At 44.5% G+C, this 27,372-nt stretch overlaps 1 protein-coding gene and 1 long non-coding RNA gene across 2 annotated transcripts; one reads left to right on the forward strand and one right to left on the reverse strand.

The window, feature by feature from the left end:
- On the reverse strand, positions 1 to 6,008 carry LOC115094147. Its single transcript, XR_003857503.1, has 3 exons — positions 5,872 to 6,008; positions 4,333 to 4,364; positions 1 to 86 (listed from the first exon to the last, which is right to left on the reverse strand). It is a non-coding gene; the product is annotated as an uncharacterized LOC115094147 (long non-coding RNA).
- Positions 6,009 to 6,638: 630 nt separating this feature from the next.
- Positions 6,639 to 20,515, forward strand: ZNF668 (zinc finger protein 668). The gene is made up of 2 exons (XM_029606894.1): positions 6,639 to 6,773; positions 17,561 to 20,515. The coding sequence occupies exon 2, from the start codon at positions 17,579 to 17,581 to the stop codon at positions 19,280 to 19,282; it is 1,704 nt and encodes a 567-aa protein (XP_029462754.1). The 5' UTR covers positions 6,639 to 6,773; positions 17,561 to 17,578; the 3' UTR covers positions 19,283 to 20,515.
- Positions 20,516 to 27,372: the final 6,857 nt, after the last annotated feature.

A 27,372-nucleotide genomic window follows, 5' to 3' on the forward strand; every position in this document is an offset into this window, starting at 1 on the left:
TTTTTTTTTAATTTGACAATTTTTATTAGATGTAACAGACTATTCATATGCAGCAATAAACAAAAATACAGTATCCACAATAATATCTGCAAAAAAAATAAAAAACATTTAGTAGTATCCAATATGCGACAGGAATACCCTCCCCTCTCCCACCCTGGAACATGAGAAATACATGGGCAGTTAATTAAATATTCATTCCATCATTTGGTATGATCAAGAGTAACCAAAATGACTAAATAGACAAATGAATAAATAAATTAATGAAAACCATAATAATGAAATGCAGTAATAAACATAAACCAAGAACAGAATAGCTACTAAGGGGAAAATCTCATTCCTTTTCACATATCTCACTCCCACCAGCCTTTCCCTACTTGGGGAACAACCACTGGGTACCTGGTTGCCAGAATGCCTCAATTTAGACAGAGTATTATGCCTAATCGTTGTCAGCTTGTTAAAGTGGTATAAATCGTCCCATATGCTGCTGTATATCCTTCATAGTTGAGCAGCTGATTCCTCCAAGAACATCTAGCAGCCAAGCAAAATTGTTGGATCAGATGCTGATGAGAAGCCTTTACGTCTCCCTCAATTTGTTAAGCAATGCCTTTGTGGAACACATTCTACCTCCACACCCAAGGTTGCTCTGATCAGTATAAACAGATCGTTCCAAAAGTGGGCAATCATGGGACAGCTCCACCATGTGTGGAATAAGGAGCTTTCGCCTCCCCCTACCCCTCCCTCTAGTACAAATACATACAAGCGGGGAAAAAAAAAATTATGGATTGTCTGGTGTCAAGTACCATCTTAATAATACTTTATACCCGTTTTCAAGAAGGTGGGCAGAAATACATCCTTTACCTACCTTCATAAAGGCCAGATCCCATTCAGAAGTCGAAAAAGTAATGCCAAGGTCACCTTTCCATGCTAGAAGATGCTCTGGCTATGAGGCCAGCTCCTGATTTAACAATGTATATATTTTAGAGATGCACCCTTTCACTTTATCTGCCTGGGCGCAGAAATTCTCAAAAAGGGTTTTCCCACAGCCATAGTCCCAGGAGAAATTTTTCTTGAGGCATAAAATGCTGGATATGTATATAAAAAAAAAAATAAATTTGCCTTGTGGGGAACTGTCATATCTATCAAAAATACGAACAATCAAATGGCAGAAGTCCTCCTCTGTCCCAAATCTGCTCCAGTCTATTTAAACCTATATGTCTTCTTCTGCCCATCTGGCCCCATTCCAAACCTGGGAGAAATTCCTGATTATACAGCAGGGCAGAGCTAAAAAAATATTCTGAGGGCCTAATAATCGAGCTTTCCATTGTTTCCAAACTCGAAGCGTATTTAACATATAAGGAGAGCAATCTGTAATAGGTCTCCATGTTCGCCTAGGCTGCGAAGGTAGCACCCACAGTGGCATCGTCCCAATAAATAATTCTTCCAAGACCACCCATTGCCTCTTCTCTTGCTGTCGATGCCAAACAATAAGCCTTCAACTGGGCTATCGCGTAATACCAGCTAAGATTTTGGACACCTAACCGTCTCTCAGATGGTACATTACCGCTCTGGAAACTCTAGGGCAGAGCTTTCCAAACTTTTCATGTTGGTGACACACTTTTTAGACAAACATAATTTCACGACACGGTAATTCAGTCTACTAGTAAACCAGAGGTTAAAGGTTAAACGAACGAAACATATTTCGACAATTTATGTATGTTTCCTTAAATATATACATAAATAAAATGTTTCACGACACAACCTATCTCATGAAAACCTTAAATTTATATTAAAAATATATATTCCAAGATTCATGTTATTGTTATAATTTATGAGAAACAATAATAAAACAAATTGTCTGTCCCCCACACACTCATCTCTCTCCTCCCCCCAGCACATGTTGGCCCCCACACACTCATATCTCTCCCCCTCAAGCACATGTCTGTCCCCCCAGCACGTTTGCCCCCCCACTCACTCATCTCTCTCCTCCCCAGCATGTCCCCCCACACTCATCCCCCCCAGACCCACGGCCCCCACACTCATGTACCTCGTCTTTTGATTGTTGCCAGTTAAGTGCTTCACTCCCTTCCATGATCACCAGACACTGCTGCTTGCAGTCAGTACTCCTCATGGCCAGGCCTCATCGGCAGCAGCAGCCAATGCAAGGATGGCTGGGCTCGTTCCACCCACCACGCCCTCCAAAAAAACACGATTGACAGCAAAAATCACCCAATAATAAGCAACCCATAAACTGAAAAAAAAAAAAGTGAATCTCTAGAAAAAAAAAAGCCCAAACTCGCGTCAGAGTTGACCGGGCTTGCGCGACACACCTGCACACTGCAGGCGACACATCAACGTGTCCCGACACACAGTTTGGAAAGCTCTGCTGTAGATCCTTGAGGGCTGCCGCCCCTGCAATGGGAATAGTGGTTCGCTTTGTTACCGCAGACACTGAAGCGTCCACCTTAGGGGACTTCAAGAGCTCTAGAGAATCATCAAGCAGAGGATAAAGTTTATCCATAGCCCTTCCCACTCTTAAACTGGTATCTGGTACATCCCACTCCCGGGTCATCAGCTGTTGCAGCATGGGGTGAAAGGGAAAGGCCTTGGTTGGGGCTCACAGTCTAGAACCAGATCCACGGAATCCTGTGGAAGGGTATCCTGGGGGATATCAACCCCAAGTTCAGATAAAACAGAGGGAATTAGCGGCTCTAACTCGTCCCTGTGGAACAGGTGGACCACTTTAGGGTCGTCACCATCCAGAGGAGACTGCTTTACTAGGTCCTCCTCTGCCCCCATAGGGGAAAGGGTGGAGTCAGCAATCCTGCAGCCACGCCCTCTGTTCCAGTCGAAGGGGCAGATACGCCTGCCAATTTGGCGACCCGCAGAGATGCCGGAGCTTCTGTACGTTTGGCAAGCTTATTGGGGGGGCGGAGCAAGATGACTCAAACGTGGAGCACCGCTCTGCTGAGACTGAGTAGCCAAAAAGGCTTTGTGCATAAGCAGCAGAAAGTCCAAGGAGAAATCTGTAGAACCAGTTCCTTTCCCCACCAGGGGATCGGGTTCATCCTCCAAAGCCTCCCGGTCTGGATCAGAAACATCCTCAGGGCTTGCATCCACTGGGGAAAGGTCGGGCGGGAGCTCCCCTGCCCCCACTGCCCTTGCTTCAGAGGCAGCAAATGTTTTCAAAACGGCTGCCGTTCCCGCGCTGAGGGGAAACTGATTGGCCCAGGCTTCCCTGAGGTGCTGTCCTATTTACTGCACCTCAGGGCTTAGAAAGGCTGCTGGCAGCCTGAAAATAGCTGCCTTCCCCCCCCAGAAAGACACTGCAGGCAAAGGCCTGCGTGGGAGAGTCTGGAAGAAGACTCCCTGCAAGCAACACAGGAGGATGGCCACTGCATGAAAATCAGCAGGGGTGGGGGGCGGGTGGAAACAACGCAACAGAGGAAGTGAGGCAGGGAGCCCGAAAAAGCTCTGAAAGACGCGCAGACGGCCCCCGATCTAAATCGCAGTGCAGCTGCTAAAGAGAAGCAAGAAAGAAAGCCAGCAGGCTGCTTTTTTTTTGTAAAATTCGATCGGGTCGCAAGGAAGAGAGACCAGACCACCGGTAATCTTCTTCTGCATCTTACCTATGAGGAGCCCTGCGGGGTAACCAACTCTGGCTCCTGAACCTTCTACCAGGGGGGGATGGCTCTCTCGAATCTAACTACTACCCCTCCGGGAGGATTTCTTGAACTTTTTTTTTTTTTTAGTAGCTTGATTTGCTGTAGAAGTGTAAGATTAGAACAAAAAAAGAAGCCTACGCCTTTTTTTTTTTTTTAAGGGATAGCATCTCAACCTTTAAATCAGGACAAGGCTGCAGGGTTTGCATGCACATTCCCTCTGCTGGAGACAGAGAAAGACTTAAGGGATGCAGTGGGTACACCAGGTTAAGGAAGGGCGCTCTGAGTTTTTCTGTCTCCATCTGCTGAAATGGAGGCATAACCCACAGTCTGGACTGATCCAGGTATGTACAGGGAATGTACTTTTGTGGATTGCAAACTGGTTAAAAGACAGGAAATTAAATAGTCAGTGGAGAGAGGTGAACAGTGATCTGTATTTGGAACACTGCTTTTTAATATATTTATAAATGATCTGGAAAGGGGATGGACAAGTGAAGTGATCAAATATGCAGATGACACAAAATTATTCAGAGTAATTAAATCACAGGCAGGTAGTCAAATTGCAAGGTGACCTTGCGAGACAAGAAGATTAGGCATCCAAATGGCAGATGAAATTTAACATGGACAAGTGCAAGGTGATGCATATAGGGAAAATAACCCATACTGTACTTACATGATATTGGGTTTCATGTTCAGAGATACAACCTAGAAAAAAATAAAATAAAAGATCTAGGCGTCATAGTGAACAATACATTGAAATCTACTATCTGTGTACTGCAGCAGTCAAAAAAGCAAACAATGACAATGTTAGGAATTATTAAGAAGGGAATGGTGACTAAAATGGAGAATGTCATAATTAATTGTAAACTAAAATGGAGAATGTCATAATTAATTGTAAACCGACATGATGCGATTTTTATCGCGAATGCCGGTATAGAAAAACTTAAATAAATAAATAAATAAAAATAATGCCTCTGTATCGCTCCAAGGTAAACTGCACCTTGAGTACTATGTTCAGTTTTGATCATCATATCTCAAAAAAGATATAGATGTGAAAAGGGTGACCAAACTGATAGGGGAGCTGTTCCATTCCCTCTATGAGGAAAGGCTAAAGAGGTTAGGGCTTTCAGCTTGGAAAGAGACAGCTGGGGGGTGGGGGCAGAAGAAGAGACAGAGGTCCAGAAAATCATGGGAGGACTAGAATGGGTAAATGTGAATCGGTTGTTTACTCTTTCAGATAATAAATGGCGTAGGGGCACTCCATGAAGTTAAGAAAAATTATTCACACTCAACACACAATTAAGTTCTTGAATTGTTGCCAGAGGATGTGGTTAAGACAGTTGGTGTAGATGGGCTTAAAAAAGGTTTGGACAAGTCCATAAATTGCTATTAGTCAAGTCAATTTAGGAAAATAGCCATTGCTTATTACCGGCATTAGTGGCATGAGATCTAGTTAATAGTTGGGTTCTTTCCAGGTACTTGTATTCTGGATTGGCCACTGCTGGAAATAGGTTACTGGGCTTGATGAACCCTCCGTCTGACCCATTACGTCAACTTCATATGTTCTTAAGGCCCCTAAAGGGGGATCTACTTGGCATAGCAATACAAGGAACATAGTTCACGATAGTCAATAAATACTTATCCAATAAACTCAAGTCAATTTTTAAAGTCTGATCACTGGAGGAAGCTGGCCTTTTTTTTTTTTTTTTTTTTTTTAAATACAGGCCCAGAACAAAGACTGAATGAATAGGGTGGGGGTGCAGCGAAAAAAAAATCTAGCAAAAGCACTGCTCCACTTGCTGCCCTTCATATTCCCCTACCACCCATTTGCCCCCCCCCCCCGACTCCCCTCTCTGCCCACCAACTCTCCTTTTTTCCTAGCCCCTCCCCTTGCAGTCCACTCTCTTCTTTGCCCACCAACTCTCCAGACTTCTTCCTCACCTCCTCTCTCTCACTTTTCTTCCCTTTCTACCTCCACCTTCCTTTGTTTATTCTACTCTTAACACTGCACCAGTATCCCCATAATCAACCTTCTCTGTCTTTGCCCTCTTTACATGGTATCCAACATCCTCGCTCTCTCCCCCCCAAACCCTCTTTCTATCCTCCTCTTGTCTTCTACCTAACTTACAGAGCTACACTCTTTCCCCCTTCCCCCAGGAAGCTAATCCTCAGGCACAAAAAAAAGGCGTCTTCCCTTAATCGCACTCCTTACCTCTGTTTTCCCTTCCCAGGCAGGAGCTGGGTTAGGAGGCTTCATCAAGTAAAGTGGGGAAATCAGCAACTTCAGGTTCAGGGCCCAGATGAGAGTAGAATTGTATACAGAAAGAGCTCCCCCTCAATACATCCCTCTTCCTTCCATACTCTTGCAACAAACAGTCGCCTTCCGCATCTGCCTTGCTTTTTTCTGTCACCTCTGATTGGCTGCTGCCGATGCGTCATCACTCTGCGACTATTGGCTGGGTTGCCCGAGGCAAAGGAAAAAGGCGCCAGCAACATAGAGGGCTGCTGAAACGCAGTTATCCAGTCCAAAACTAACCCAGCTCTCTCAAAAAAGATAGATAGATAGATATTTCCCACAAAACGGGAAGAAAACTAACCCAAGTAGGGGTGAAATAGCCCATGCTAGCCACACTGCGACCACGGAAAGATGAATTTAAACCACATCCTCTTCCTGTTTGTCTGCTCCCTCCCCGGATCCTAGAGACTGCCAACTTTGCTCCTCCTTGCTGCTAAAAAACATAGGGAAGGAAGGTGTTGAATCAACCACGGAGGTGGGGGGAGAAGAACAAAAGAATTCATCTCTCTTCCAAAAAGAATGCATGGGTATACCATCCTCTTCTTACAATAACAACCCACTTTGGTATAATAAAAGCCAGGGTTGAGGGAGCACACCATAGTCTCTTTCTGCATGCTTTTTTTTTGCTTGTCTGCTTCCCACGTCTTGGTCCTAAAGCCAGCCATTTTCCTGCTTTGTTTCATCTTGGAAACAATATTTTTCTTGTTTATGTCAAACAATTCTTGATGTGAGGACCCGCAAAGAGAGAAAATAATTACATCTTCCATTGAAAAAAAATATATAACAAGAACAATTAACTCTGGAAAAGTGTCTTTAAGGTAAGCCTCATTCTAATAAAATGGTCATTTCTTGTAAGATTGAAAAATACTATTGTGGGTGTCAAAAGCAGCTCGGTAAGTAGAGCTTTAAAAGATATGGTTGTTAATGTTTGTCAGATAATTTGAGACATGTGATTAAAAATGTCTAGTTAGCTACCTCCGGTCCTAAAGCTAGCCATGTTGCTCCTATCTTTCTCTTTAATAAATGTATTTTTTCTAAGTCATATGTTTTGCACAGAATGTGGGATTCAGTACAAGGGAAGGGAGTGACTCAGTTTTATAAAGTGCTTTTTCATCAGGATATATCCAGTGTTTTGAGGTTTATGGTCATGTAATGGCATTACAGGAATGTAGCTTTTTGTCATTTTTTTAAATAGGGGTGGCCATCCTTTCACTAGAAATCAAAATGTGTGCAATAACAAAAAGCCACTTTTTTTTTTTACTACCAATAATAATCTTTAGCACACTCTACCCCTTTTCTCTGCTGTGTGCTAAGGCCCAGCTAAACTCTGTTTTCTAATCAGCTGTGGGCCCAGGGTCTCTCACTCACTCCTAGCCAATGCTCTGACCAACCTTATCTTTCTGCAAGGTCCGATTTAACATTTTGGTGCCCATAGTCAGAGTGCCACAGTGGCATGCCTTTGAAGCTCTGCTGGCACATGAACCTAAAGCAAGCTGAAGCAGGCTCCTCTTTGGTCTGGATATATGGCACTTTCAAAATTGGTGCCCTGGGCAATTGCCTATGCCTAAATCCAGGCCTGTTTCTCTTTCCCCTTGTGCTGCCAATGTTTTCTCTCCCCCTTGTTTTGTCCTGTGTCTCTCACTTGCTCTCTCCCCTTGTTTCATCCCAGTGGTTTTCCTGTTGTTTCACCCCAGTTTTTCTTCCCTTGTTCTGCCCCAGTGTCTCTCTCCTGTTCTCTTCCCATGTTCTCTCCCAGTGTGTCTCCCCAGGTTCAGCCCTAGTGTCTTTCGCCAACTCTTTTCGTCCTGCCAGACCAGTCTTCACTGTAGGTTTCATCCCCCTTCCAGCAGATGGAGACAGAGTTCCAGACCTCTGCCAATGCCTCTTCCCTGAGATACCCTCCTATATAGACTGGTTCAGCAGAGAAGGAGTCAGTAGTTCTCTGCGTCTGCAGATGGTAGGTGGAGCTGGTTTAGCAGAACAATTTGCCAGTGGCGACGGCTTCCCTGAAGTCTATTTCCCCAGGGCTGGGTTGGGGCTCCTCCTTGGGATGACGAGAGGGTCACTTTTCCCTCTCCGCAGATGATCAGGCCAGTGGCCTTGTATTTCCTGAGCACAGAGGAAGGAAATGAGAAGGTGCAGAGGCAGCGATAAATAGGCCTAGAAGCCAAATACCACAGACCTGGCTCGAAGCCCTGAACTCCCTCCCCGAAGGTAAACCGCAGTGATGGAGAGGGGGAGAAAGTGCCTCTTTTTTTGTGGGGGTGGGTTTGTTCTGCTGCAACTGCAATGGCACCGCTAAGATAACCGCGGGAGATTGCAGTGGGGGGAAGGATCTTCTGCCCGCTAGCCCGGTATTACCGACACACAAAGAAGATGGAAATTGCCGCTTGTCAGGCTCCCACCATCTCTCCAGCTGCTTCAGAGGAGGAGGAGTTCTCAATGAAGTTTCTGCTAATGATGCACAAAGCCTACAGAGAAATGAAGGGCAGGCCTATGTACCGAGGCAGCTCCAAACAGAAATCCCCACAACCTCATTCCTCCAGAGAGAAGAAACGAAAGCTTGACTCTAGAGAGGGTGAAAAACTCAGGTTCTCACAGGAGGGCTCCTCACAGGGAGATTTCCTAGAGGAAGAGGAGAAAGGGGAAGACACTGGGAGAGAACAGGATGACTCAGCCATACAATTATTCAGAGAGGACGAATTAGGAGTCCTTATTTCCTCTGTCTCCCAGGTCCATAGGCTGTCTGAGGAGCAGCTTAAAGACTCAAGGCCGAAAGTCAACCCTATCCTCACGGCATTAAGAAGCCAACAAAAGCCTTCCCCATCCACTCCACAATTCATGATATGATAGCCAAATAGATGGTCCCAGAGTTGAGGCTGTGTAGCAGGAAAAATTTGGAGAGACTGTGCATGATGGACCAGGCAGGGAGGGATAGCTTACTATCCCTACCCAGAGTAGGCGCTGTGTCTACTCAAAGAAGATCACTTTTCTGGTCAAGGGGGGAGGGGGAGGGGGAGGGGAGGGCAGGGCGCAGCCCTTAAGGTCCTGCAGGATAAAAGACTGAGACCCTGTTCATGAAAGCGTTTGAACTAACCAGTCTAGCACTGCATACAGCGATTTGTGGTGGATACTCAGGGAGGGCCTTGCTCTATATGCTGCAGCGACTCCCAGAGGGGTTCGGGGGAAGGATCCCAAAACAGTAGCTCAGACAGAGCTGAAGTTGAGTCTGTGGTAGTCAACATGGCAGATGCCCTGTACGATCTGGCCAAGCAGGCCACCACCACCAGGCAGTTGCTATGGCTGAAAAATTGAACAGCAGATTTCATGTCGAAAACCAAGATGAGCAAGCTCCCCTTTTATAGGGAAATTATTCTTCGGAGAGGACCTGGAAAATCTCATGAAGAACTTAGTCCAGACCTTTGAAACTGCCAGAGGGCAGAAGCAGAAAGTCACAGAGAGGGAGTACTGGCTGGCAGTTGCCTAGATGGTCAAGCCTCCAGACTAGCTGGGAAGGCAGACTGGGGCCCAGGGGCAGCCCTTTTGGGGAGCCAGGCTTGGCTCCAGAAATGCTGGTAGCAAAAGTCACCCCCTACAAGGTGCAATGATGGTACGTGGGTCCACTCGGTACTCCCACAAATCAGAGGGCAGGCTGAAGGGATTTTATCAAGAATAGGTCACAGTGGGTCCTTGGTATGATAAGAAAGGGATATTACCTGGATCTAAAGACACCATAAAGGAGAGGAGTCCGTCCTATCACCATGCAGCAGGGCAAAAAGGCAGTTCAGGATTCGGTAACCAGGCTGTTAAACCTTAGGGCAATCATTTCAAACCCCAGCCAAGAGAGACATACTCCATATTCTTTATAGTCCCGAAAAAGGACAGTTCATTTCGCCTGGTGTTGGAGCTCAAAAAGGTAAACCAGTTGCTAAGGAGTCCAAATTTCAGAATGGAATCCTTGGCGACGGTCAAAGCCATAGTATGAAAAGATGAGTTTCTTTCCTCTCTGGATCTGATGGAACGATATGAGAGAGTTTCCAGAAGTTCTTGTGTTTTACAGTCTTGAGCCATCGCTACCAGTTTCAGGCACTGCCCTTTGGGCTAGTGACATCACCAAGATGCTGGTGGTGGTAGCAGCCTCTTTACACAAGGAAGGAATCAGAGTCCATCCCTATCTGGATGACTGGCTAATAAGAGTAGACTGTCAGCAGGAGAGGACCCTTGCAACAGGAGGAGTCGTACAACAACTAGAAAAGCTAGGGTGAATAGTGAACAAGCTCAAAAATCACTTTATACCACTCCCAGATGCTCAAGTATCTGGGGCTCTCTTTGACACAAACAAGGGGACACTTCCTACTGGAACAGAGACTAGTCAAGTTCAGCAGTAGATGGAAATGTTACTATCCACCAAGGAGCCCAGAGCAAGATCCTATCTGCAGGTGCTAGGGTCAGTGATGGCAGCCATTGAAGTGGTGCCTTGAGCAAAAGCACATAAGAAACTACTGCAGAAGTATCTGCTAGCCAGTGGAGCCCTGCAGAGCCAAGATTTCGATCAAAGGTTTGTGCTTCCAGTCACATAAAGGAAAGCTTCCAATGGTGGCAAGGGAGAGACAGTCTTATTAAAGTCTCCAGTTTAGAACCACCACAATGGATCCTTCTATCAACAGATGCTAGCAACAGTGTCTGGGAGATGCATTGCGATGGACAAGTGACACAGGGATCCTGGTCACAGAAGGAGAGAGAATTCTCTATCAACAGGCTAGAACCAGGGCAGTCCACCTAGCCATAGCTCACTTCAGAGTGAGGTTGGAGGGGAACCCAGTCAGAGTCCTCGCTAACAACACCATGACAGTAATCTATATCAGCATGTAGGGAGGAACCAGAAGTTCACAAGACGTGATAGAAGTATCCCAGCTAATGGCATAGGCGGAAGAGCTTCTTCAAGATATCTCAACGGCCCATATAGCAGCATGGACAATGCACAAGCAGACTTCCTAAGTCAACAAAAATTCAACCCAGGAGAATGGTGAAATGCCTCCTCCACAAATTTATTTATTTATTTATTATTTTAATATACCGACATTCGATCTGAGATATCACATCGGTTTACATTCAGGTACTGTAGGTATTTCTCTATCCCCAGAGGGCTTACAATCTAAGTTTTTTGTACCTGAGGCAATGGAGGGTAAAGTGACTTGCCCAAGGTCACAAGGAGCGACAGCGGGACTCGAACTCTGGTCTCCTGGTTCATAACCCAGTGCTCTAACCACTAGGCTTCCTTCCCAAATAACAACCCATTGGAGACACCCCCAGTGAGATCTGATGGCCAAAAGAAGCAATACCAAGGCAGTCAACTTCTTTAGCAGGAAAAGAGAATGGGGGTCCAAGGAAATCGATGTGTTAACTCAGGAGTGGCCCATCAAACCTCTGCTTTACGTCTCTTCCCCACCCCCTGGCCCATGATAGGAAGAATCTTAAACAAAATTGAGGGCCACCAGGGGCAAGTGATCCTCGTGGCACCATAGTGGCCAAGACTGCCATGGCACACGGAGCTATTGAAATTGAGGGTAGTTGAACCAACCAATCAGGTTCAGCTTATTACCAGGCCGCTTGAAAAAAAGACCAGTCAAAATGGGACATCCTGTGCAATTCTCTCTTTTGGCATGCAATTGAGAGGGACAGATTCAAGAAAAGAGACTACTCCACAAAGCTCGCAACCCTAATTTATAGCAAGGAAGAGATTGACATCACCTAACCTATGTTAGAATCTGGAGGCTCTTTTAGCATTGGTGTACACAAAGGTCACAAGGAAAGGCTAATACAGCAGTGATATTGCAGTTCCTACAGGATGGCCCGGACAAGAGTCCAGGTGGCAGTAATCACATGCTACAGGAGACAGATTAATGGCTCATCCATTGCTGAAGCACCCACGGTCACTGAACAAACCTGTAATAATGGCATGCGACCTGAACTTTGTTTTAAGGGTATTAGCTAAAGCCCCTTACAAGCCTCTCAATAAGATCCAGTTAAGGGACCTAACCTGGAAGGCAGCCTTTCTATTAACAATATGCCCAGTAAGAAGAATATCAGAGATCCAAGCCCTGACATGCTGGGCAACCACGTCTGTCATTCTCAAAAGAAAAGGTGGTAATCGGGCCAGTTCCCATCCTTCCTCTCAAAGGTGGTGTCAGAATTCCACCTCAGCCTGCCGGGATTTAGAAAGACAAATTACGTAGATAAGGGGAAGACCTATAGCTTCTGGACATCAGAGGAATCCTCCTTGAAATATTTAAAAGCCACAAACAAGTTCAGAAAGTCAGATAGGCTATTTGTTCTGTACACAGGGGAACGCAAAGGAGAGGCAGCTTCTAAGTAAGGCCTCCATCGCAAGATGGGTCAAGGAAGCCATTGCTTCATCATACATAGTGAATGGCAGGGAGGTGCCGCGAATCCTAAAGGTACGCTCAACAAGGGTGAAAGCATCCTGTTGGGCAGAATTCAGATTAGTAGTACCCATCAACATTTGCAGGGCAGCTACGTGAGCTTCAGTGCACACATTTACAAAGCAGTATAGATTGCATCTCCATGAAAAAGGACATAAAATTTGCGATGGGAATCCTGGAAGCAGCCCAGGATTAGAACAGCTCAGATACATCCCACAGAGGACAAAGAGGAAGATATAATTAGATTTTACCTGCTAATTTTCTTTCCTCAGATCCTTACAGACCAGTTCAAAATCACACCCAGAGTGGTACAAAAAAAAAAGAGAAGAGAGAAAATAAAGAGAGCCTAAGGAAGCAAGAATATTTATATCTGGTGAGGGCAGGAGGGAACCTTGGGGAGCCCATAGTCAATGACCGTATTAGTACCGGATGTTGCATAACATTTGCCTCCCCTTTTGCAGCTGCAACTGGAAATCTGATAGAAACATGCAGTAGACCATTTTAATCAGCATTCAAAATGGAATTAAACAGCATATAATTAATAGTTGGTGTGCCCAAATTTCAACATGTTTCAGTGGAATAACGTTCCTGACCACTTTCCTTAAACATTAAACTCTCCACTTCATCCTTAATAATGGCATCTATGTTTTTGATAGCATTCACGTCTAGAGAGTTCCCTGGCCAAACGTCATTACCCCAAAAATCATTGCCATTTTCTTTAAGTAGTAATTGCTTGCGTGCATGGCATCTTATTATGGACAAAAGTAGCTTTGCCTACTACCAAAACATTTTCCGGATCACTCACAAATGGGATAACATTTTCAGCTAAATTCATATTCCGAAAATAGGTGCCATCCCAAGATTCCCCACGTTCTTTAATTACCCACAACATTTTCTTCACTGTGAACATGATAAAAAGACCAATGCAAGCAGGATTTTTGACTATTTGGCAATAATGTTTCTCGTCGCTATTTCATTCAAAGTTTTTGACCAAACTCTTTATCATTTTGAAAATCTGGTTTTCAAATTGATGAAATGAAAAATCTGTTGGAAATGAAGGAAATCCTCTTCAGCCCAATTTCGTAACCAATTTGCCAGCCAGAACCTGTCTTGGATATGGGTTTCAGTTTTCAATAGTTTTCAAAACAATATGAGATGCCAGGATACCAGCCTTGACTCCATAATGATGAAATTGTTCCTCTAGCAACATTTTTCCTCCTCTCATCCAAAATCGCTCATTCCACCTGATAACAGCTTTTTCTGCTTGTTGCTGGAATTTTCAATAATCTTTTGAGACAATTTTATCAGTCGACCGTCACCTAATTCTGTAAATCGCTCGTTGGCAGTCTTGCCCCATGTCCTCTGAACTCAGCTTCCACTTCCACCTAATTTTTTGTTAATCCACTTTTTTGTAATAAAGGTTGCTCCAGCATCACATCTCTCCCGAAATGCAGTACACTTAATACAGTCAATCTGATGCTGTTTTTTGCTATTGTATGTTCTGGCCATAAACAATAAATGTAAGTAATGTGTAAGGTACTGTTAAATTCCAAATTGAATGGCCTACTAAATGGTACCAAAAGATTAGTGGGATAATCCAGTGGGAAATGGGGGGAAGTTATGCAACAATCAGTACAGCCCCTCTGGGTAAGGGACAAGAGCACACCCGTTTCCTTCTCCTTATCTCGCTTTTTTTTTTTTTTTGTTCAAGTCACATTTCAGGCCACAGATGGGTTCAAACAATGTTCTGTTTCATGTTGCCCTTTTCTTTGCTTGTTTAGCAAAGGTAAGTATTCAGGTGGGGGAGGGGGGGAGAAGGGGAAGCAGGAGGGCTGCTTGGCCAGGCAGGATCCCCTGAACAAGAGTGCTCGGCACGCTTTTTTTTTTTTTTTTTTTTTTTTTAATGTTATGGGAAGTAACAAAAAAAAAAAAGTGGAACACAGATGAGCTGGAATAGAGGGGAAAGGAGGATGACGAGGTCTTTTGGTCAAGAATCTACCGACTCCTTCCCTGGTGAACCAACCTCGGGGGAGAGGTCTGGAACTCTGCGTCCGTCTGCTGGTAGGGGGACGAAACCCACAGTGAAGACTGGACTGGCAGGACTTGAGGAAAGAAAATCATCAGGTAAGATCTAATTGTACCTTGTTCTGCCCAGCGTCTCTCTCCCCCACCCCCCCTCTGTATGCTCTGCTCAGTGTCTCTCCCTCCATGCTCTGCTCAGTGTCTCTCCCTCCATGCTCTGCTCAGTGTCTCTCCCTCCATGCTCCGCCCAGTGTCTCTCCCTCCATGCTCTGCTCAGTGTCCCACTCTTGCTCTCTCCCCATCATCTCCTTCTTCTCCCCTCTACACCCCTTACTTCCCTGTAGGGCTGGCAACTTTTAAGGAAAAACCCCACCCTGATAACACTGAGAGGAGGGCATCCCCTATAGGGTCTTGGCCTGGCTTGAGCAGCGGGAGGCAGCAAATCTTTAGCACTGCAGGCCGTCTCTAGAATTTTCCTGCATTAGGCACTGACCTTTAGAGCCTCTTCATAGACCTCTGCTAGACTCCCCTCCTCATTACAGAAGGGAGGACTGGGAGGACAGGGATGGGAGTTTCCCATACATTGCCCCTCTCCCACATACATAGCCCCAAGTCAGTGTCCCAAACCATTTCATATGCACACACCGGGATCTGATATCGTTCATTTTTATTTATTTTATTTATTTATTTATTAACTTTTTTTTTTATACCGACATTCGTGGGAACATCACGCTGGTTTACATAATAACTGAAGAAAGGCAGGAAAGTACAACAAAACAGGGGAAGGGGGGAGGGGAGCACCGAGGAAGATAGGAGAGAGAGCGACAGCAGCGAAGGGAAGCAGTAGGAAGGCGAAAGGAACAGTACCATGAGGTGGTACAGGCGGAGTTATACAATGGGCAGAAAGAGGCCAACTTGTATGTACAGAGGAAAATCAATTATTACATGTGACATCATAGCCAGTAAGGGTCTTTATGTTGTCATTAATGGCTAGCCAACCTGGCAGTTTCTAAGGGGAGCAGCTTAGAGAATTTCAGAAATTGCTTAATCAACAGGAAAATGAATGGTCTCTGTAAGGAAATAACCTTTTGAAATTAACACAGGAAGGAATTACGGCTTTCACTGAAGTGACGATAGGTAGCAGTAGATCACAGAATTCCAATCCTAGACATACAATTTTGGTTATAGTATTTGTTTCAGCTGGATAGCAAAAATTGATACAAAGGTTTAAGGGCTGAGTAGTCTTTCATAGCAGAATGCCACCTCAGACAGGGGCAATGTAACGCACAAGCAGAGTTTGTATTAGCTAAGATTTCTCCCCTCCCCCCCCCACCCCAAAAAAAGCCTTCAAATAATTCAACAAAAACGTTTGTATGGTAATAAGAAAGTTTACACAGGATTAAATAAATACAGCAAAGGCCTCTCTAGGCCCTCCCTCCATGTAAACCAATTTGATATGACTCCCGTCATGAAGGTCGGTATATAAAAGAATTAAAATAAATAAATAAATACAGTCCTAGAATGTGTCTTCCCCACCCCATTTCCCATGTCCCCCCTCCTTCCTTTCCATGTAAAAGAAAAGGATATTGAAGAGGTCCAGGAATTGCCAAAAAGAGTAGTTACTTTTTTTTCCACTCTTCAGCTGCGAGGGGTAACGGATGGATCCATCAGCATTGTATATGGGTTTGAGACACCAGAAATATGCTGTTGACTGTCTACCTCCGGGGTGTCTCCGTTCCTGCTTTTCACACATCAGTGCTGTGAAGCATGATCCTATTATTGTTGTTGTGCATAATATATGCAAGAAGTCTGAAAAGAAAAATGTGTATTGTTTACAAAAAAATTGGGGATACTGTGGCAGTAGAGTTGATGTAATAAAACCTGCGCTGTGACTGGAGTTAGATTTTAGAACGGATTTTATTTAACGTGGGCATTGAGAGTCGCGGTCCCCACAGGATGCCGTAAGTTAATGACATGCAAATAGACCAGGAGTGGAAAAAAAAAGCATGCTAAGTTGTAAAAGCATGCTTTTTTTGCTCTTGGTCTATTAAAAAAAGAAAGAAAGCATGTCCTAGCTCCCTCCCCAGTATCCAGAAACCTCTCCCTGAGATCTGGCCCTGCGGGCTTAGATGGTCCAGGTCTGAGTCTGGACCTGGGGATTCTCCCTCTCACTCACCTTTCAAAGGCTCAAGTTGGCCGGTAGGCCCAGGGCCTGTCCTCCTCCCACTTCCCTTAGAAAATGAAGGGCATGTGCAACTCTCCAGCCCCCCCCCTATATCTCTCCTGTCCAACCAGGAAACCCTTTCGGAGAACCTCCTCTGGCAGGGCTGTTCCTGACTGGTCCTTCCACAGTCAGTGAAAGGGACAATCCCCTGTCAGGACAGCATTACGAAAGGGGATTGGTCATCTCACTGACTTATGACCGTGAAAGGAGCAATCGGGAACAATCCTGTCGGAGGAGGTTCTCCAGCAGGGGTTCCTGGGTAGGGACTGGGGAGTTTCACGTGAGCTTTTATTTTCTAAGGGGAGTGGGAGGGGCTTGAGAGGCAGGCCTGCCGATTTGAGCATTTAAAAGGTGAACAAGGGAGGGAGGACCCCCCCCCAGGTCTGGACCCGGACGGCCTGGCCCACTGAACCAGACCTTCAGGGAGTGAGTTCAGTATGCTGGGGAAGAAGATAAACCTTCCTGCAAAATCCTGCCTTTGAGCAGAGGTTAAATTTCCCACGATAGCAGGAGACGCACTAGATAGCTTCCCAGAGGCGCACACCTCCTTGCGTTACAAAGTAGGAACTAATTACCCTGCAATTTGCGTCAATGTGCTGAGCCTGCCCTGGGTTTTGCAAACCGCATGTTTTTGGCGCTGAAGCCCTTTCTACATGCCAAGCCAAAGTTAATAATGAAAAACCCACACTAAAAAGTGAGTGAAAATCCCCATGGTAGGCTCAGACATCGGCCCCAATTAGCAAGGAATCCTGGGGGAAGCGTGACATGACAGAAATTGTGAACGGCAGGAAAATCCTGGTAATAGCATGGTGTCACAGAGCTTAGATCTCTACAATTCATTATAAATGTTTAGGTTATTTTTTAGGGGGGTGTGCTGTTGTTTTATCACCCGCATTTCCTGTCTTGCGATTTGCAGAAAACACTGCCTCATAAGATGGAATCCTTACAGAATACGGAGACTGAGCGAGAAGAGGCAGAACAAGCTCCTGCTGCTGAGCCTCCGTCCCTGGGCTACACTAAGGTGGGTCGTCGCTACCAGTGCCTCACCTGCAGCAAGACGTTCCCCAACGAGCCACGGGCTCTGCGTCACACTGGCTGTTCCCATGCTGGCAGCGAGAAAGCCCGGCCTCTGCCGCGACGCCAGCGAGCTGCTCGTCCCTTCCAGTGCCTGCACTGCGAAAAGTCTTACAAGTCCGCGTCGGAGCTGCGCAATCACGGGAGGAGCCATACGGGGGAGAAGCCGTTTGTGTGTCAGGAGTGCGGCAAGGCCTTCATGCAGGCCATCTGCCTGCGGGTGCACACCACGGGCCACACAGGGGAACTGCCTTTTGGCTGTAGCCAGTGCAGCAAGCGCTATTCTACACCGTCCAAGCTACGCATTCACCAGCGGGCGCACACCGGTGAGCGACCGTACACCTGCATGGAATGTGGACGCAGCTTTGCCGATCCCTCAGTGTACCGCAAGCATCGGCGTGGCCATGCTGGGCTCCGACCATATGAGTGTAACACCTGTGGAAAGACCTACAGCGAGCTGAAGGACCTAAGGAACCATGAACGAGCCCATACCGGGGAGAAACCCTTCCTCTGCTCGGATTGTGGCAAGGCTTTCTCCCGTTCCTCCTCGTTGGCCTGCCATCAACGAATCCACGCCGCTGAGAAACCATACAAGTGCCAGGACTGTGGCAAAGCCTTCACCCAGCTCTCCTCCTACCAGAGCCACCAGCGCACTCATTCGGGGGAGAAGCCCTTCCTCTGCCCCCAGTGCGGCAAGATGTTCTCGGACCCCTCCAGCTTCCGTCGGCACCAGCGAGCCCATCTAGGAGTGAAGCCTTACAAGTGCGACAAATGCGATAAGCCCTTTCGGCAGCCAGCTGACCTGGCGATGCACCAGCGCACTCACACTGGGGAGCGGCCACATAAGTGCCCACAGTGTGATAAGGCTTTTGTGGCCTCTTGGGATCTGAAGCGGCACCAACTTGTGCACTCTGGTGAGCGGCCCTTCCAGTGCCAGGAATGTGGCAAGGCCTTTGCCGAGCGATCTAGCCTGACCAAGCACAGACGTGTGCACACGGGTGAGAGGCCCTTCAAATGTCCAGACTGCAACAAGGCCTTTATGGTGTCATCCAGCCTGCGCAAGCATGAGCGCACGCACGTTGCCAGCCCTCCTCAGATCCATGGCTGCAACCACTGCGATATGGCCTTTGCTGATGCAGCATCACTGCGGCGGCACCAGCGGGCACATGCTGAAAACGCAGGGGTTGTGTCTGGAGCAGGGGCAGTCCCCGCCTGCAGGCACTGTGGGGTGACCTTCCCCTCTTTCCATGAACTGCGCAAGCATGAAAGGACGCACCCAGTCACCAAGTCCTTCTCCTGCGAAGAATGCGGCAAGGCTTTTACTGACCGAGCAGGGCTGCGTAAACATGAGAAAATTCACTCCGGCGTGCGGCCTCATGCCTGCCCAGAGTGTGGGAAGACCTTCCTCAGCTCCTCAGACTTGCGCAAGCATGAGAAGACACATGGGCACGATAAGGAGCAGGAGTCCTATGACCCACTGGTATCTTTTCTGGCACAACCAGAGCTGATGGAGAAAGTGGCAGAGAGTGGTGACGTCCAGGAAGGTTTGACCCCTGTATCCTGAGGTCTACCCTGAGAGAGAAAAGGGGATTTAACCCCAGGGAGCTGGACTTCATGTTCTCATCAAGTGTTAGTATTTCTTTTCAAATAAATGTTGCCTCTCCTTCCCTACAACTGGATGAGAGTGTTTGACGTTACACCCGGTGAATGATATTGCTATAATGAAAAAATGGTCTCATCTACACTGTTTGTATTCTTTTGCTGCTCTGTGGGTACTAAGAATGCAAAAAGATAAAGGGAAAAAAACATCCTTAGCTTTGCACAAACTGAGTGAAATAATAACAAAAGAATTAAAACCAAACAAACCCCTTCTAAGCTTTGTGTTCCATTTTGCAGTTATGGAGCGTGTAACGGTTTTAAAAACTGATTTTTAACCAGTAATCTGAGCAGATGTAAGCTGGGTGTCCCAGAGCAGCAACATGTGTAGATTGCATCCAAGGAACATCATTTCTGTGCCATTAAATCAGTCACGAGAGAGAAAGAGAGTGACTTTAAGAAGTGCCATCACATCTCCTGAGCTCCTCCTGGGAAGCAGCCCAGGTAGGCAGTGCGTCCCCAGTAACCTCACAGATGTGCTAGTGTTTAACCCCATGGTGTCAGGGATATCATTCTGAGACATTCTGGGCTAAGAGTGTTGCGCTGAGTGGGAGTTTGGAGATACACAACCGCTTAAAGGATTTAAAAATAAATCAGCACTGAGAATTTTATAAATTGTAAATCATGAAATGTTATTTTTGATTGCAAGGTTCTCTGCTTTGTCTTACACTTAGGCAGACGATTACAGCTGGAGGAAATTGTTATTTTATAATTGAAAAAAAAACCCAAATGATGATGATGATTGGTGTTTCCTTATTCTTAACTATTCATGTGACTTATTTAAGAACAGAAAAGAGATGCCTGTTTGTATTATTCAGGTACAGAAATTCTTTGCAGAATTAGGCAGTCTCTGGCTCTACTTGATGGGAGTCTTACTAGCATTTAGAGAATAAATGACTCCACTATTTCCTGTCCAGTATTCTTTATCTCTGGGTTATGTCTAAGCCAGTTGGGCATCCTCCTATTGGTTATGGAATGCAGTTTTCTAGTGTTCCTTTGTAGCTATGTCTCTAGCCTCTGAATTATGTCTTCGCCTGCTGGGCAGCCTGCTCGCAGTTACGGAATGTGCTTCAGTGTTTCCTGCCTCTGGGTCATATCTGTAATCCTCACAGCTGCAGAATAAAGTGCCCCAGCATTCCCAGTCCCAGTATCTCCTGCCTCTGGCTTACCTCTGTATTGTCGGACAGCCCTCTTGATATTTATGAATTAAAATGCTTCGGTGGATAGATTTGATTTCTCTCTTTAGCAATCTATTAGTAGATCAGCAAGCCACTATTAGATATTTATTTTAAGAATACGGCGTGACCGCCGCATTCTGAATTACAATACACCACAGAGAACATTCAGATTCAAAATCATTCTTTATTGGCACACAAGGAGTTCAGCTTGATTTAGGCAGCAATGAGATGAAATCAAAGTAAGAGGGAAAAATAGACCAGTTTGGTTGCCAAAGAAGTGGATAAGAATGAAAAGGTCAAAAGATTAGTAATCCAAAGGGATTTCAGGAAGTCAGGAAAGGATATCTATAAAAGCTAAGGCAAGCGCAGGGTAGGTAGTCAAGATAGGAAAAGAGCATGCAGAATAAAAAATGACAAAGGTGATATATCAAGGTGATGAGTCTTTTTTTTTTTTTTTTTTTTTCAGTTATGGTAGTGAAAGGAGGGAATGCAGCGGTGGAATTTTAAGACTGAGAGTAAAAACGAGAAATATGCAAAGGATGATCAGGAAAAAGCAGAAAAGTTAAAATACTTTTGATCCATGCTCACTGAAGAAGAGACTGGAATATATATGGCAGTGGGGTGGATATCACACCGGAAATAACTAAACTAGAAGTGGACAAAGCTATGGGAACATGCTAGGATATTAGAGCAGCTCAGAGAGGTTCTGACAGATGTATTCAGTCTTTGGTGACGAGAGTGATTTTAGAGGACTGGAGAAGGGCAGACATCCTTTTTCATGAAAGTGGCAAGAGAGTTAGTTTGGGCAAAACAATGGAATCTACTGAACGGATAGTGAAGTATTTTGAATGTTAGTGGTATGAAAGATCCAAAACAGTATGGTTTTACCAGAGGGAGATCAGACACATCTGAACGATTTGATTGGCTGATCAGGAACAAGCATGGGATGTGTTACACTTGGATTTCCTCAGAGTTTCAGACACTGGCCAAGTAGTGAAATCGTACATAAACTGAGCATCCTGAGAGTTGACCCCAATTGGATCAGTTAACAAAGTACTCAGTTAATAAAGTACTCTGCCACAGTGAATGAGATGGGAAGAGTTGACAGCCTTTGGGATGAAGCTCTTGTACATCGCAATGGCTCAGCTAACTTGCTAAGGAGATTGTTGTGTGTCTTGGTTTTCATTGTTATCTTTTTCAAGGGTTCATGATTTTTCTGTTTCCTGTCTGGCCTTTATTATAACTTATGAAATCTTCATATACAATATGTAAATGTCCCTGCATCAAGGGTACATCTTTCTCTTGTGGAAATTTCCAGTCATTTTAAACAGATAAGTGAATTCTAAACAGAATGAAAACTCTCGCTCACATCCTGTTTGAGACTGTTTCCAGTTTCAAATTCACCCGTGGATGATGTTTGGGAGCTTTCATAATATAAAGATCCAATCTTTATGCAAGGTGCATATGAGATGGCAAAATGACCACTGTTGTGATATATATTATTTATATTTTAAACTAAACAGAGCCATTGTAAAGTCAACAGATCTTTATACATTATTAGTAATATAAATAAAATCAAGAGAACAAGAAGACCAATGGCATACAAAGGAAGTTGACATGGTAAGGGCAAAGAGATGAGCATTTGCAAGATACAAGGGATGTCAGAAAGGGGAAGACAGAGAGCAGGGAGCAAAGACACAAACAGAGGGAAAATAGCTAAAGTACTAAAACAAAGCGATGAGCTGTTTGGGGTTTTTGTTTTTTTTAAGATCTGTTATAAAGGGAGGAAGTACAAAAGTAGGGTTTTAAGACAGAGTTAAAGGCAAAAAATAGGTGGAAGACGATAGAAGTCATAAAGGAATACTTGTATTCAGTATTCACTGGGAAAACTGGTTGAAAAAAGATCACAGATGAATGAGACTCAGCCCATTTACAGGACAGAGTGTATGCAAGGAGCTAGCAAAACTGAAAGTGGAGAAAGTAATAATAAATCCTATGACTTTAGTGGAGCTTAGAAAAGTTTTTTTGTTAATTTCACTAGCATTTCTTTTCAATCTTTCTTTGGAGAAAGAAGGGATTCAAATGAACTGGAGATGGGCAGATGGTCTGTCTTCACAAAAGTGGAAGGAGCCTTATGGGTCCCGTCTCTGTGGTTGGTACAGTAATGGAAAAGATTGAGGGGTATCTTGAACCCAGAAGTGAATAAGATTTGAGGACAAAGGTGCCAGCTGTTTTGGATACTGAGGGTGCTTGAACATTGCCAATACTGAGAAGGGCCAACTGACCTCTCCCTCCCCCCACCAGTTCCCCTCTCACCTGTCAGTTGTCCCTGACTGGAACCAGCTCGAGGAGGAGAAAAGTGAAAGTGCCCTGGGCTGCATCCTCCTCTACTGCCAGGAACAGCGGTCACAAGTTGAACTTCAGGATTTGGGTGCTGTGGAGTTCAAAACCTGGTAGCAGAGGAGGATGTGTGACCCAAGGCATTGCCGCTGTCCTCTTCCTCCTGCCAATGATGAACAGGGAAGGGCTGGAGAATTGATTGGAGTTGCAGACAGAGAAGGGGATTGGGGGGGGGGGGGGGGAGGAGAAGAGGTGTTAGTCCCGGGAAAGTGGAGATGGATGATATAAAAGGAACCTAGGATTGGTGGGGGTAAGACACTTTTTTCAGTAGGGGGTATAATTTGTGTTGATTTTAGCATTCCCAGTCATTTTGGAAAACTGGTTCCTGTGCCTGAGTCAGCATGGTGTTTCCCAGAGGGAGGAGAGTCTGATCAATTCCTTTGACTGGATGATCCTAGAATGAGATTAGGGTAAGCCACTGAATATTATGTATTTTATATTTCAGCAAGTCCTTCTTCTCAGGCTTCATTCCCTCCTCTCTTCCCTCCAAAGACAATTGCATTTCTTTGCAAGCTTTCTTTTCCTATTAATATTTAAATTTCCTAAGAAACTAAGAGCTAGAATACTTGGTTCTTTTTGATCCAGAGAAGATGTGAATGAATGAAAGATTTACTTTGGATATGATTTGTTTTTTTGTACTTTTTTAAGGTAATTGGATTATGAATGTTTATGAGCGATGTGTGAATGGACAGTAGCTAAGACTGAGGCCTTGACGATTAGTGCTACTATTCGCAAGTTTCAGGACAACTATGACTAGGTGTCACCAATGTATTGCGCTAGTCCAATAAAAAGGTATCACCCTCAACTTGTTCGATCATTAGATCTACATAATCAAGTGGATTAATACAGCAGCCACAGTACTCAAAAGTTTCAAACATATGCTAAATTTAATCCTGTTGATACTGTTCCACTCATGAGGCTTATAAACGACCTGAGCATTCTAGGAGGGGATCCTAAGGAATAGCATGGGAAGTATTCTTTTGGCAGGGGTAGCAAACATTCTCAAAAGTTAAGAGGCCCTTGCACGATCTCTCAAAATGATTGTACAAATCACAACAAGAACTTATATTGTTACACAGTTAAAATGAACCTGATCTGTTTTGGCACTCTGCATTTTTACAGGTAAAAGAAATAATATTCAATATATTATTTCAACAGCTTCTGTGTTGCACACCTAATGTAGCATGGGCTGTATTAAGTGGGATTGGCCCCTTGCCGTTCTCAGGCAGATTTAGAAATGCACTAAAGTGCAAAACTGCTTGGTTGATGCAGGAACTGACAAACGAATCCTGATTAGCTGCATGATTGGGGGGGAAAAGATCCAAACATCAACAATAATTGTCAAATAGAATTTTTACCTATAATGGAGCTCATTGATTGTTAAATCTATGAGACCAATATACTAAGAACATAAGATTTGTTATACTGGGTCAGACCAAAGGTCATCAAGCCCAATATGTTGTTTCCAACAGTGGCTAATCCAGGTCACAAGTACCTGGCAGGATCCCAAAGGATAGATTTCATACTACTTTATCCCAAGGGTAAGCAGTGGATTTCTGCAAATCCACCTTAAAAATGGTTTACGGACTTTTCCTCCAGGAAATTGTCCAAACCTTTTTTTAAACGCAGCTACACTAGCAACTTTCACTACATCCTGTGGCAATGAATTCCAGAGCCTAACTATACATTGAGTAAAAAATATTTTCTCTTATTAGTTTTAAATGTATCACCTAGTAACTTCATTGTGTGTTCCCTAGTCTTTGTACTTTTTGAAAGAGTAAACAATGGATTCATGTTTACTTGTTCCACTCCACTCATTATTTTATTGACTGCTTTCATATCTCCCCTCAGCTGTCTCTTCTCCAAGCTGAAGAGTCCTAAACTCTTTAGCCTTTCCTCATAGGGGAATCATTCCAACCCCTTTTATTTTGATTGCCATTCTCTGTACCTTTTCTAATTCTGCTATTTTTTTTTTTTTTGAGATGTGGTGACCAGAACTGTACACAATATTCAAAATGAGATCGCACCAAGAAGCAATACAGAGGCATTATGATATTCTCTGCTTTATTCTCCATTCCTTTCCTAATAATTTCTAGCATTCTATTTGCTTTTTTGGCTGCTGCTGCTGCACACTGAGCAGAAGATTTCAATGTATTATCAACAATGATGCTTAGATCTTTTTCCTGGATGGTGACTCCTGATGTGGAACCTGGCGTTATGTAGCCATAATTCAGGCTAGGCGTCCCTAAGTGCATCACTTTGCACTTGTGCACATTAAATTTCATTTGCCATTTGTATGTCCAGTCTCCCAGTGTTGCAAAGTCCTCTTGCAATTTCTCACAGTCCTCTTGTGATTTTAACAACTTTGAATAATTTTGAGTCATTGGCAGATTCGATCACCTCATTCAAGGTTCCCATTTCCAGGTCATTTATAAATATATTAAAAAGCACTGGTCCCAGAACAGATCCCTGGGGTAGCCTACTATTCACCTTTCTCTATTGAAAACATTTACCATTTAGCCCTATTTTCTGTTTTATATCTTTTAACCAGTTCCCAGGCCACATTAGGACATTGCCCTCTATCCCATGACATTTTAATTTCCTAAGAAGTCTCTCATGAGGCACTTTCCCAAATTTTTACTGGAAATCCAGATACACTATATCAGCTGGCTCACCTTTATCCACATGTTTATTTATGCCTTCAAAAAATGTAGCAGATCGGTGAAGCAAGACTTCCCTTAGCTGAATCCATGATGGCTTGGTCCCATTAAACTATGCCTAGCTATATGTCAGTTATTTTGTTCTTTATGATAGTTTCTACCATTTTGCCTGGAATAGACAGACTTACTTGTTTGTAGTATCCTGATCTCTTTTTAAAAATTGGTGTTACATTAGTAACTCTCCAGTCCTTCAGGTACCATAGACTATATTAATGATAGTTTGCAGACCTGCTACTGGTAATTTGTAATTTCATTTTTCAGTACTTTCAGCACTCTGGGATGTATACCATCTTGTCTAGGTGATTTGCTAATCTTTAGTTTATCAATGTGCTCTATTACATCTTCTAGGTTTGTTTCGGTTTGTCTGAATCATCACCTTTGAATATCACTTCTGGCTTGATTATCTCTTACATCTTCCTCAGTAAAGTCCAAAGCAAAGAATTCATTTAATCTCTCTGCTGTGCCTTGTCACCCCTAAGTGCCCCTTTTATCCTTTAATCATCTAATGAACCAATTGACTTTTTCCTTTGAATGTACCTGAAAACGTTTTTATTATGAGCTTTTGTTTCCATAGCAAGCTTCTTTTCAAATTCTATCTTTGCTTTCCTTATCAATGTTTTGCATCATTTTTTCATTTAGGCTTTTCAGCACCCCGTGTGGTAGGCCGTGATGATGCCAATTTTTGCGCATTTCTCTGTGTGCCATACTGCGATATATAGGATGTCTGTGTGTGGAAAACCTCAGGCATGTAACACCAGTCGCGTCCCTACATATGCAACTTTTAAAAGCGAGGGATATGCTTCGGCTGGGCACACGGGCTGTGAGTGTGCCTCGTCGTGCCTTTTTTCCTAGGCGCTTGACATTTTTTTTTTTTTATATCTTTTATTAGGATCAAAGGAATAACAAACATGGGCAAAATATATAGCCAACCAGCTGAAATATAGATTACAATACAGCCAAACCTGTCTGTGTAACGGCAAACAACTAAATGTTTTTTCCCAAGGATCCAATTTTCACAATTGTGTAGAAATTCCCTCCCTCCCCCCTTACCCTCCCTTTCAGCTAACATATAACATACACTCGCACACACATTCATACATCACACACCCAGGTGCCCAAACACACAGGATCAAAACCAGCATATCTCCTAGGCGCTTGAAATTTGTATGCATAAACTTTTAAGTGTGAGCCAATTGAATGCACAGCTACCGCCGCTAATTTCGCCATTAACCAAGAAGCCTAAGTGCCTTTCTCTTTGCGCTGCTTGTCATACTAGGGTGTCACAGCCGGCCTATCTTCCAACTTCTGTCAGTGCTGTGAGGATGCTGAAGGAAATTTATCCTCAAATTTTGCTAGGCCTGGCTCTTCCTATTCAGATGATGGGCTGGTCACAGCTTCAACTGGAAGTATGCTCGATTTGGGTACCTTCTTGATTGGCTCATCCATGGGAGATGGCAATTCAGTTGGGCCCACTCCAGTACTCCTTGGACTTGGCATGAATCAAGCTGCCTTTTCTTGGGTGGAATTCTTTCAAGGTTTACAAGCCTTCATGCAAGCGCAGTCATCTGCTTCACCCACCCCTGTCCTGGTGGTCCCTCCCTCTCCCACCCCTACGGGCAGATGCCAAGGTACGCCTTGTTTTGCCATGGGTATTCCTGGTAGGGACCCGGATGGCACAGATGAAGAGGCGGATACTGATT

Source organism: Rhinatrema bivittatum, chromosome 6 (genome assembly GCF_901001135.1).
Source record: "Rhinatrema bivittatum chromosome 6, aRhiBiv1.1, whole genome shotgun sequence".
Taxonomy (NCBI): Eukaryota; Metazoa; Chordata; class Amphibia; order Gymnophiona; family Rhinatrematidae; genus Rhinatrema; species Rhinatrema bivittatum.

Bases quoted from the DNA above. Each gene is read 5' to 3' on its own strand.
- ZNF668 (XM_029606894.1), top strand. From the start codon at position 17,579: ATGGAATCCTTACAGAATACGGAGACTGAGCGAGAAGAGGCAGAACAA.